At 35.8% G+C, this 13,580-nt stretch overlaps 1 protein-coding gene across 2 annotated transcripts in view; it reads right to left on the minus strand.

Annotated features, from left to right (window-relative positions):
• Positions 1-13,580, minus strand: part of Nars2 (asparaginyl-tRNA synthetase 2, mitochondrial) — a 145,649-nt gene that overhangs the window by 112,527 nt on the left and 19,542 nt on the right. For both annotated transcript variants that reach the window (XM_047519267.1, XM_047519266.1), the window contains exon 5: positions 13,189-13,269. In XM_047519267.1, the coding sequence (XP_047375223.1) occupies positions 13,189-13,269 (81 nt within the window). The remainder of the gene's footprint in view (positions 1-13,188; positions 13,270-13,580) is intronic.

The raw sequence follows: 13,580 nt of genomic DNA on the forward strand, positions 1-13,580 counted from the left end.
GTGCAAAAATCAAGTGTACTTCTACAAACCTAGATGATACAGTTCAATCACCTGAAGTGGCCTCTTTTTAACTTGACTTTTTTTTTTGGTACTAGGGATAGAATTTAGGGGCACTAAACCACTGAGCCACATCCCCTAAGACAGGGTCTTGCTAAGTTGCTTAGGGCCTCACTAAGTTGATGAGGCTGGTCTTGAACTTGCAATCCTCCTGTCTTGGCCTCCCAGGTCACTGGGATGATATGTGCACCACCATGCCCAGTTATAGCAAACATATTTTTCTAAATAGGAGTATACTCAGAAATACGGTAAATACATAAAACATTTAATAGTTATTATCGAGTATTATACCATGCATACATAAATGTATATGCTGTATGTTTTTATACCACTGGCAGTATAGTAGTTCTGTTGACACTAGCTTCACCACAAACATACAGCAACATGACATCACCAGGAATTTTTCAGCTTCAATATAACCTTACAGGACCACCATCATATATGTAGTCTGTCTTTGACATAAACATCTCTAGGTGGCGTATGACCTTACTTGTGAGACATCATACTTGTGAGACATCAACTCCCACTGTTCTTCCCCTCCTTCACTATGCTCCATCTATACCTGCCTTTGTGGTAGCTCCAGCCACAGAGGCTTTGTACTTGCTGTTCCTTTGAATTGGAATGTTCTTTTCCAGTTACCAACATTACTTACTTCCTCAAATCATCATGTTTTTGTTTGAACATCTTCTCAACAAACCTTTCCCCAATCACCCAATTTAAACTAGAATCCCCTCCTCACTCAATCTCTTTTTCCCAATACACTTTTCTCTACAGTCCTACTCATTATCTGTTCTGATTACCCTATTGCCTGGTAACAAATCCTCCTAAAACAGCAGTTTAAAACAATATTGCTGTCTTGTTACTGCTGTCTTTCACAATTCTGTCAGTTGCCTGGGTTCAGCAGGGTGGCTCTTGAATGGGTTCTCTTACGTGGTTAGTCGAACGGCTCCTGGGAATGGAGTCATCTGAGGCTCTAATGAGCTAGATATTCAAAGTAACTTCTCCCACCATAAGTGTACTGCCTCAGATGGGATAGCTCAAACATTTGGTGGCTAGCCAGGCATGTGACCACACAGCCTCCCACATGACTAGTCTGAGTGTGCTCAAAGGATGATGGCCTCATGGTAGCCAGACTTCTCATATGATACTGACTTCCTCCAGAACTCACATTGCAAAAGATCAAGGGAAGTAGCTGTGGGGATTATGACCCAGCCAAGGAAACTTCATTTCTACCATTTTATATAAGACATGCAGAAACAGTCCAAACTAAGCGTGGGTGGGAACAAGAGAAGCGTTCAAATGCTAGGAAGCATAGTACACTAGGAAGCCATCTTTGGAGATAGTGAACACAAAACCTACTACACTCTATTTTATTTTTAAATTTTATGGTAATCCCAGTGGCTCAGGAGGCTGAGGCAGGAGGATCATAAGTTCAAAGTCAGACTCAGCAACTCAGTTAAGGCCCTCAGCAAACTGGTGACACACTCTCTAAATAAAATACAAAAAGCAGGGGGGTGGGGCCTGCGAATGTGGTTCAGTGGTTAAGTGCCTTTGAGTTTGATCTCCAGTACTCCCCCCAAAATAAGATTGAGAATCATTGCCTTAAACTCTCCCTTTCCCTTTTCCTCGTTAGTAGTCTTCTAAACTAGTAGTAAAGGAGGGAAAAAAATGAAGTTAGAAAAAGATTTTAATTTACTAAAAGGCAAAAAGTGGGGAGGGATTTATTTTAAAAGAAAAAAGTCACAAAATAAGAAGGCTAAATAAAAAAACAAATGCATACGTAGTCACAATAAGAACTAAGTTAAACTACAAGAAAGCAAAGACTCAGATTTAATTTTAAAAAGTATCTGAGCTATATGCTGTTTTCAGGACATATCTACAATATAAGACAATGAAAGGTTTACAACAGAAATATGAATGACAGTAAAAGAGCATGCCAGATAAACACGGATCGAAAACAAGTTGGGGGATGCGGGTGTAGCTCAGTGGTAGAGTACTTGCCTAGCATGCATGAAGTCCTGGGTTCAGTAGTCCACTACAGTAAAAACAAATAAGTTGACATCAATAAATTAATATCAGACAATAGGCCATAGGCAAAAAATATTGCTAGAAAGAAAGAGGGTCACTATATGATAATTAAAGGATGATTTACCAGGAAACAGTTCTATATTTGCATTTATCTAACATAACCTCAAAAATATAAAGAGCAAACACTGAGAAAAAACTGAAAAATATAGCAAAGGATTGTAACAGATCAATAAGTGACAGTTAAAGAACACTAAATTATCAGTGAGCATACTGTAGGTTTGATCATAGAATTAATAACCTTTTTAATTGACATAAATTGAACATTGTACCAGGTACACAGAACATTTATAATACCATGATACAATATTAAGAACCTTAAAATAAATAAAGATGTTAATAATCTTGATAAAAAAATTATTAAATTCTATTTAAAATAATTAAAGAACACTTAAATATATGAGGTGATATACCATGTCCAGGGATAGAAGACTCAATATGATCAAAGTACCAGGTTTTCCAAGTTGTTCTATACAATCAATATTATTCCAATTAAAGGTGAAACAGGGTTTTTTGAAGTTTGACAAGAAACTCCATAGTTTATATGGAAGGGAAAAGGATCAAGAATAGGCAAGAAACTCCTAAAATAAGGAGAGAAGATTTGTTTTCCTCTTTCATCAAGATTAATCAAAGAGCAATAGCAATTAAAACAGTAAGCTAATGGCACAGGGATATTCTGATAAACCAATGGAACAAAACAGAGCTACAGAAATAGACATTTTTCATAAATGGAATCTTGATTTGTGACACAGCTGGTCATTCCAATCACCCGATAGAAGATTATTCAATAAGTGGTACTGAAATAATTAGTTATCTATTTTGGAAAAAAAAAAAAAAAAAAAAAACTAGACGCATCATATTCAAAAGTCAATCCTAGGTAAACCGAAGACCCATATATTCAATGTACAAACTACAAAAGTTTTAGGAAATAAAATAGAAAGATTTTCTTAAACAAAATACAAAAGTACAAACCATAAATACTAAAACTTGATTATATTTAAAATTAGAACTCTTTTCATTAAACAATAGTATAGAGAAAAAGGCAAGGCACAAACTCAAAGAAGACATCTGCCATAACGTAGTCAACAACAGATTAGTATTATCCAGACTATGAAAACACTCTGAAAAGACAACTGAAATCACTCTGAAAAAAGACAACTGAACAGAAAATATTACAGAAGAGGAAATGAATGGCCAATATTCATGAGAAAAGAATCACAATCTCAAAAGTTATCCAAGAAAAGCAGATTAAAACCACACTAAGAGTCCATTTTCTATCCATAAGATTAGCAAACTTAAGACTTTGAAAATAGCAGGTGTTAGCAAGGATGTGGAACAGCACACCCTACTGGTGGGAGTTTAAATTATTTCTTCCCTTCCTGAGAAAATTTGGATTTATTTTGTAAAGCTGAAGTTAGGAACATGCACTTCCCCTACTTTTTATACACCTTGGAAGGTATACTGAAATCACCCAGAGTCTTAAAAAATACTAAAGCTTAAGTCTCGTTCCCAGAGATTCTAATTTAATTAGAACATAGTATTGGGAGTGGGGGGAACATCATCACAAAAGGCTATGATTCCATTTGTATAAACTGAAAGCTGCAAAACTAAATATTTAGTCTAGGGGTACATTCATGTGATAAAACTTTTTAAAATAAAAAAAGCATTGGAAAAATAAACACAAAATTCAGGATAGTGGGAGAAGAGAGAGAGATGGAATGGAAGGCATAAAGTGGGGAAATCAAAGATACTAATAATATTCTAGTTCTTAAGTTTAGTAGTTGGTATAGGTATGTGCTCTAAATTGTCTACACAGTTTATATTATTTGATAGATCTACAACATTTATTACAAATGAATGAAGCAATTCATTCATTTAATAGGTTACCTGCAGAAAAATAAAACAAAACAAAAGCAAAAGCAGTACTATACAGTGCCTGCCATCAGTAGGCTGAGTAAATGTTATCTTTTCTTCCCCAGGAATATAAAAGGCTACATGTAAAGAATGACCAAAAAGAAACAGCAAGGAAGCTTTATTCCAGTGAGGCACTCATTCTTCAGAGTTGTCTGTTATCTATTTACTTAAAGAAAACAGACTTTGTTTAAAATACAATTGTGCCCCTTACTGCATGGCTTTTAAGTTTTTCTGAGCCTAGTTTTCTCATCTAAAAAACAATGATGATCCATCAATGAATATTCATGGAGCACCTACATATATGCTAGGTATGATGTACAAGGATAACATGGTTTCTGTCCTCCTGAAGGACAAATAATTCCTACTTCAAAGTGTTGCTGCAAAGATCACATCCTATCTATCTATCTGTAAAAAGAAGGAATTTGATGTGGTATTTGGTATTTAATAAATGTTATTTTTCTTTCTTTTTACTCTTTGGGTTACTTGAAGCTAATAAGTTCCTTCTGTTTAGTAGTTCAAATATACACATATACATATACAAATACATACATATATATGTAGTGTATACACACATACCAGTGAACCAGTGAAGCAACACATGATAGTAAAATTACATACAAGTATTAGTTGACTTAATAACATACTATATCAATGTTGGATTTTGTTATTAGTTAGATCTATTCTCAGGTTGAATGCTTCTGTCTAAATAAAATTAAAAGTACTTTAAAATTATGAACCCAAGGATAAATGGATTCAGATCTCATAGTATTTTTTGTATTTACAAGGACTTGACTTAAAATAAATCCTTGTAATGTAATGTAATATAATCCTTGTAATAAATCCTTTGGTTTTAATATGACTAGCTTTCACATTCACATTGTTTTGGTAGCATTGGTGGTAGGATTTTGTTTTTCTCTTAAAAATATAAATTCACATTGTTGAGAGGCAAAATGGGAAATAACTTTGTAAATCAAAGAGCACTAGCATAGTACCTTTTACAAAAAAAAAAAGGAGGCTTAACAAATATTTATAGGATTAATCAATCCTACAATTTTAGTCCAGTTGTGAGGTTGAATTATTTTAAGAATGCACTCCACTTGGTGGGTGTGCAGGATGGAAGAAACAGTTCAGTCTTTGGAGAGAAGCAGCCCCAGGCTCTATCAGTTCACAATTTGAGGCTTTTTTCTCTTTTAGCCATGGTGTTAAATCACAAGATTCTCACTTCACAGAAACAGCAAAAACACACCATGGGTGGGAGCACAATAGCTTCTTGAGTCAGTTCTTTTTTCAGTGTCCTTGAAAAGAGACTTGATTCTCTTAATCTAGTGTGGCATTTTCTCTTCCTCTTTTAATTAATTTTTTTAATTAAAAAGTAATATATCAAATTAAAATTTGGAAAAATTTAAAAAACTGATACCACACTCTGAAAGTTCATTCATATAAAATAACATCTTCAGGTATTACTGGCAGAAATAAAAACGAGTACAACCTCTATAAAGAACAAATTGTCAATCAAAATACAAAATACTTCTCTCTTCTGTGTAATTACTTTTAGAACCCTATAACTATATTCATTCATGTGCAAGGTGAGTACATATAATAATATTCAATGCAGCATTACTGGTAATAGAATGGAAACAAAATTCCATGAGTAAAAGAAAATGTTCGATGGATTAAAATGCATATCTTGATCCACTGGAACAGCATGCACCCTTAAAAGAACAAGACAGATTCTTGGAAGGAGAAATAGGAATTACTGATAAATAAAAGATGTAGAGCATTGTAAATAGTAAGCTACCATATGTGTAATAAGTAAATATATGAAAGGATCTGTATATTCTTGTGTAAGCAAATAATACACCTGGATGACTAATTAAGAAATGGGTAACAAGGGCTACTTACAGGAGAAATTGGATAGCTGGGAGTCAGGAGGAGAGGAAACTGACATTTTACTTTGTGTTTTTTTCTCACTTTGAATTGTATATGTAAGATAATATATGTATATTCTTTTTCTAAAGTAATACATAAATAGGATAAAAAATTCAAATAATGTAAAAGAGTAGATCTCATGCCTCAGGGCAAATTTAATTGATAGTCTAGCTTCTTCAATAGGCATTTTTCACATGCAGAATCTGAACCTCTTTAATAGAAACAGACACCTCAACATGAATGAAAATGATTAATCTTTTTGGGGGGGTGGGTGAGTACTGGGGATTAAACTCAGGGGCACTTGGTCACTGAACCACATCCCCAGCCCTATTTTGTATTTTATTTAGAGACAGGGTCTCACTGAGTTGCTTAGTGCCTCACTTTTGCTGAGGCTGGCTTTGAACTTGTGATCCTTCTGCCTCAGCCTCCTGAGCAGGTGGAAAATGACTAATATTAAAGTTGAAAGTTCTCCAAAATGAAAACAGCCCTTAGAAATATTAATCAGCTGGACACAGTGGTATATGGGTAATCCCAGTGACTTGGGAGGCTGAAGTGGGAGGATTGCAAGTTCAAGACCAAACTCAGAAACTTAGTAAGGACCTAAGCAACTTGGTGAGACCCAATACCAGAAAAAAAAAAAAAGGAAAAAGAAAAAAGAAAAGAAAGATCAATCAACAAGTACTTAAATGTTCTAGGCAGTGTTCAGCTTTTCTCTGAAAGTAGCATATATAAAATCTAGACAGGGAAATTAAAGTGATGAATAAGAAACCTTTTGAAGAACAATGGAATGTTAAAACAGGCCATTGTGACTGAATACAAGAGTACAACAGGAGTTGGAGATGAAAAGTTTAATGTTAGCTGAAAAAAGTGGTTTTTTGTTTTGTTTTGGTTTGGTTTTTTCTCAGAAGTGGTCTGACTTGGGTTAGCCCATATATCATCTAAAAAGTACAGGGAGGAGTGGGGGAAGTTTAAAAGAAAATAGGTTAGAATAATTAAAAAGTGCAAATATCAAGCAGAATTCAAATGATATGTCCCACAAAATTTACAACAACCCAAATTCCTGAGGTCCAGTAACTTCTTATTACCATTTCTAGAATGAACAACAGTTTAGAAAAGGGAAATGCTAGTGTTTAACATCAGTCTGATCTTGTATACTATTTTCCTTATTTTTAATTAGCCCTTTGAAATTTTCATACATGTCATTCACTTAAGCCTTGCAAGCTATAAATACAGTGTTAATCACATTTTGCAAGTGAGGAAACTGAGGATTCAATCCTGGTGGTAAAAAGAAGTAAAAAAGTAACTAGTCTTTTTGATCCACTAATTTCTGATATGTTAGTATGGAAAGCTCCTCAGACCCATTCCTCTGTGACACTGGTAAAAGTTTTTAAAAACAAACAACAACAACAACAACAAAAACAGTCATTTAAATTCTCTGGCCATGATCTAAAAACATACAGCAAATGAAGAAATATGTATTCAGGAAAATCTACTAAAACTTGATAAGGACTAAGGAATTTGCTGTGTTTGAACCAAAGCCCACTCCATCCCAATCCCCTCACAGCTTGGCAGGACAGAAACTCCACCCCAGGCTGATATAGCCAAGAACACAGGTTCTATTTATCCCAAGACCAGGTGGAAAGCTCTGTCCCCAGACCATGAGCTGTGGTTTCCAGGTCAGTAGAGGCAAGCCCAGGAGACCTGGGGCTGCTGTCACCCCCTCCACTGAGTACTCGGCTTCTAAATCAAGGTGTCACACAGAGAAGCATCCATCGTCCATGCTTCCAGCACTAGAGCTCTGGCTCTTAGATTTTTGCCTGGGCAGGGAATCAGGCCACAAAATAGAGGTCCGAGTCCTCCTCAAAGACACTGGACTTCAATTGCAAAAGAGAGGAAAACTTCAAACTGAAGGGTTCTCTCCTACACTAGTGGTTGTGGTAAAAGGCAATAGGAGATTGACAGATTCACTGGAGACAAAGGTTAAACAGTAGATATATCCGTTTGTCAGAAAGAAATTGTTAAAGTTAACTGGGAAGAGCCCTTTCAAGGTCACAATTAATCTTACTCACTGACCTTGAAAACTATCCCCTTAAAGGAGTTTGAAATTGAGTAGATAAGTTTGAGATACAGTTTATGCTCCAAGGCATTGTTAAAACGTTGGAGCAACCACACTGCAAGTGGTCAAGGGAAGAAACAGTCAAAGGAAGCCCTGCCCAAACAAGTGCCAGCTCTGAGTGATTGTGGGCACTCAAGCCTACCCCAAGGGCAACATCACAACCTTTGCACTATTGAGGGGTGGGGAGACTTGTATGTACAATATACAAAAGAACTCCTTAGACTCAATAAACAACAAAAAGACAAATGACCCAATTAAAAATGGGCAAAGGACTTAGCTATTTCTCCAAAGATATAGAAATGGTCAATGTGAAAAGATGCTCAACATCCTTAGTCATTAGGCAAATGCAAATCAAAACCATGAGATACCACTTCACGTTCGTTAGGAAGACTATAAATCAGACATAAAAAATAACAAGCAGGGCTGGGGAGATAGCTCAGCTGGTAGAGTTCTTGCCTCGCAAGCACAAGGCCCTGAGTTCCATCCCCAGTACCGCAAACAAAACAAACAAACAAACAAACAAACAAACAAACAAAAATAAGCATAGGTAACGATATAACGAAATTCGAACCCTCATGTGTGCTGGTGGTTTTGTAAAGTGGCATAGCCTCCTAGGAAAATAGTTTGGCAATTTTTCAAAATGTTGAACACAGAATTACCATATTACCCAAAAATTCCTTCCAAAAGAAATGAGATGATGTTTATCTCCATCCATAGAACCTTTTCGTAAATGTTCTTGGAAGCATTACTCATCACAGTCAAAATGTAGAACAACACAAATGTCCATTAGCTGATAAATGGATAAACAAAATATGGTACATCCACACAATGGAATACTAGTTTGCTATAAAAAGCAGTAAGAACGGACACATGATGTCAGCTTGGATTCAGGCAGAAGGATGAGAGGAGGGCCCGGCAGCAGGCAACCTGCGCATGCGCGGTGGAACATCAGGCATCCGCACGCCAAAGAACCACCAATCAGACGCGGGCAGATGAACCCTAATGGCGCCTCGCACCCACTTGTCAGTCAGCGGGACCCCCAACCAATTCCAGGCTATAAAGGCCCTGACTAGCCGGAGCCACGCACGGATTCCCCAGCCCTCCACCCTGGCCTTTCACCCCGGAGGACTGGTGAGTCTTGCCCGAGGGCCAAACCCCAATAAAGCCTTGTTCAATTGCTTTTGGTCTGACTCTTTTGGCCACCCGCATCCGACCCATCGGATACAACATGGATGAACCTCAAAAACTGTTAAATGAGAGATGCCAGATGCAAAAAACCATATGTCATATGAATCTATTTATATGATGTGCTTCAGAGAAGGCAAATCTATAGAAAGTAGAGTTGTGGTCAGAGCTGGGGATGAGAATGAGATGGAACTGCTAATGAATACAAGACTTATTTCTGGAGTGATGAAATTGCCCTCAAGTTAGAACATGGTGACTGGCTGCACCACTTTTTGGACATACTAAACACCGGGGAGAGGTATACTTGTAAGTGGATAAATGTTATGGTATGTGAAATATGTCTCAATAAAACTGTTTTTTTCCCCTTAAACAACAACAAAACAAAACTGCTTCATCTCCTCATTACTAAAGCTAGCCATCTTTTTTTTTTTTTTTTTTTTTTTTTTTTTTTGCGGTGCTGGGGATCGAACTCAGGGCCTTGTGCTTGAGAGGCAAGTACTCTACCGACTGAGCTATCTCCCCAGCCCGCTAGCCATCTTTATTTTCTATAATTCACCAATATGAACTTTCAAATCTATTCACTCAAAATCTAGTAAAAACCCCTCAGCTCAACTCCATTTTCCAATTCTTCTCAGATTATTTCCCTTATTGGGAATACCCTCCCTAAGATACAATTAAATCACATGTACATTTTGAAGATTTTTCTGACCAACTCAATTCTCATTGACAATATTTTGCTATCGATTTCATATCAGTTATAATTGGTAACACTGTAACCTCAAGTATAGGGTCTCACCTTATTTCTCATCAACTTCTAGTCTGCTACAGTCTCTAATTCTTGCCTTAATCTCTTTTATCTTCTCAAATTACAGATGCATCTGGACTTTTGATGGGGTTATTCTGATAAACCCATCATAAATTGAAGATACATAAGTTGAAAATGTATTTAATATGCCTAATCCACTGAACATCACAGCTGATCCACACAGTACATTATAGAATATGGCTGTTTATCCTCATGATTGTGTGCTGACAGGAAACTCTGGCTTGCAGCTGCTTCCCAACATCATGAGAGAGTATTCATATCAAGTATTGACAGCCTGGGAAAAAGATCAAAATTCAAAATTCAAATATGGTTTCTGCGCTGGAGAATATTAGCTCAGTGTTCGATTCCCAGCACCACAAAACCAAAACCAATGTGTGGTTTTTGCTGAATGCCTATCATTTTTGTACCATTATGACATTAAAAAATCAGTAAGTTGAACTATCCTAAATTGGGGACAGTCTATAGTTGCTTCAGAACTATAAAAAACCAATCATAAATTTGGAAACTCAGCTAGGACCTTAAGACAAAGAAGAAAAAGTGTACAAATAATATTATATGATAAATAACATCAAGGATTAAAACAAACAAACAAAAAAAAGCATGCTCCTTACTTTATCAAATCCTGACAAGTCACCAGGTTCTTAGGCCAGAACCTCAACTCTATCTTTCTATCCCTCATAACATTTAGCACAGCACTTGAACACAAATGGTAACAAATGTCTGCTGAAAAACAAATAAATGCCTTGAATGTACTGCTTACATCTACTCAGAGGTCCCCAAATCTTAATATCCACAGTCATAAAGGAGGAAATGTAGGAAAGAAATCAAAAATGGTAAGATATAAAATTCACTTCTCAATAAGAGTATTAGAAGTAAACATTCTTAGTGTACTTTTTAAGGTCACTCTTACTGATGCCCTCAAAACTAAATTTGTACTAGGTATCTTTAAATGATTACTGACATTTCAATGCTGTCAGAGGAAGAAAGAAGGCTGTAAAGAGAAGACTTTTTTTTTTTTTTTTTTGGTACTGGGCATTGAACCCAGGGCACTCAACCACTGAACCATGTCCCCAGTTCTTTTTATTTTGAGACAGGGTCTTCTTGCTAAATTGTCCAGGTTGGCCTTGAACTTGCCTCAGGCTTCTGAGTAGCTGGTATTACAAGTGTGCACCAACACACCTGGTAGAGAAGCGAGAATTCAAGAATTTAAATATAACAGTTCCATTTCCTAAAAGTCAGTTTCTCAAAGAGGCTGCCAACATTCATACCCCTATGTCTCTACTAGTAGCCAGAAGGAAATTAACAATGAATCTTGTAAGGACACAGGTGTATGAGGTGAGAATAAGAAATAACCCTGCTTACAAGGGCAGGAGCAAAAGGTAAGTCTTAGTATCTGAATTTCTAAAAGCAACAAAGACAGCAGGTCATACATAACACAAAAGTCACAGATGCTGAACTCTGATCTAGTCCCTGACTATAGGACCAATGAATTCAAGAGCATGTTTTTCTAGTAGTCCAATTCCATTATGTAAAATTCCCCTCTCTGGTCCTGAAATGGTAAGAACTTCATTTCTCACTTAATTAGCTTTATATATTTTTTTCCTCTTCCTATTCATATTTATCCAATTACTTGCCTTTGGTTGTTTAGCAACCAAAATACACACACTGTAATCATTCAGATCTGCTTAGATTTTCCTGGTAGTAAAGAAATTATCTCCCAATTTATCATTATTTAAAAGTTTGTTTAATTTGGGTCTCTAAAAATTCCCTTATTATTTGTAAAAACTCCTTTAAATTATACTTTTGCTTCTCTGTTTTTTAACATTCCATTGTTTAGATGAAGGGATCATGAAATGCATTTAAGGCAACTAATTTTTCTTCACTTCAATATTCATAAAGAGAAAATAAACACCTAGAAAAGAATGTTTTTTAGAATACACTGTAATTTTGTCATTTGCTATCTTCTTTTAACTCATATACAGATGCTAATATTTCCACTTTAAACATTCAACAGGGTTTTTTATTCTGCTTTTTCCAGAAGGCTAATTGCCATCCAAATTTCTTCAAGTCATATATGAAGAAAGATGACATTTGATTACTATTTCTAATAATAATGATTTCAATATGTCAGGACAACTTTTCCCAGTGAAAATTTTGTTCAAGAATATAAAGAAGAGACTGGGGATATAGCTCAGTTGGTAGAGTGCTTGCTTTGCAAGCCCAAGGCCCTGGGTTCAATCCCCAGCACCGCAAAAAAAAAAAAAAAAAAAAAAAAAAAAGAATGTAAAGAGAAAGCATCATTATCAACAGCCAGAAAGCCCTGAAACAGAGAAAGTGGTTACATACACATCTTGTCAGCTGATAGAATCAACCAAATGTATAAAGAACCACCTTGAGTTTTAGATATAAAGAAATTAGCAAATAAATAAAAGAAATACAAAAAGCACAACTCATTAATTTAGTTCTCTTTGTCCATTAGTATGTGACTGGCCAATTAGTTTAACAGCTATAAAACTAATAAATGAAAGGTTTCAACTGAGTATAAGGAAAGTTGGTAATTTTTTTTTCTTGCAAGAAGGGCAGGCCTGACACATAGTAGGAGCTTCAAAAATGACTGTTAAAGAATTAAACTAAAAGTCTTCAAGGGATATACATAAATTGTTTCTTATGAAAATGTAAGTTTTAAAAGAGTCTGAAAAAGGAAATATTTTTATATATACTTTTCTATTTTATTCATCTTCTAAAACATGATTTATGTTCAAGTATCAACTGATGGTGAATTTGCAGAAGAAATATCTTATAATCCTTATTAATCTCTCTAAATTAACTATTTCAGTGGCTTAAGAAAAGCAAGTGGAGTGCTAAATTAAAAATTGTCTCCTTTTAGTCATAGTATTAGTAATATGGCTGGTAGGATAGGAAGTCAGAGCAGTGGAATGTCTTAAGAATTACCACTGTTAATTTCAGGTGCTACATAGGGTCTTCTGTTCACACAACTCTTATTAAATTCAAAACAAACCCTCAGGAGAAAAATATCAAATAGCAATATTTCTCCAAGATGGGAAACACAACTTACCTCAACTTGGAAAAGCTCTCCAGCCCCCTCACAGTCGTTGGATGTAATTATTGGAGTATGAATGTGCACAAAACCACTGTTCTGGAAAGAAAAGAAAAAACACTCTTTTCAGTATATCTGCACATGAAAAAATTCCAAGAACATACACTGAACTCAGAGAATGCCACATCATAATCCCTCCCTAACCCCCCAAATGATAGAGAATATTGAAAGATGGTTGAGTATTTTACTATGCACAGAAGCACAAGGAATTTTGAATTTGGAATAGGCTTAGAAATTAAGTTATTCAATCTCTTTATTTCAAAGATAAGGAAACAGTCGCAGAAAGATTTAGTGAATTGCCAAAAGACACACAAGTAGTCAGTGGCTAAGCCAGGGCTGGAACCTAGTGC

The sequence above is a fragment of the Sciurus carolinensis genome, chromosome 11, assembly GCF_902686445.1.
Source record: "Sciurus carolinensis chromosome 11, mSciCar1.2, whole genome shotgun sequence".
NCBI classification, from domain to species: domain Eukaryota; kingdom Metazoa; phylum Chordata; class Mammalia; order Rodentia; family Sciuridae; genus Sciurus; species Sciurus carolinensis.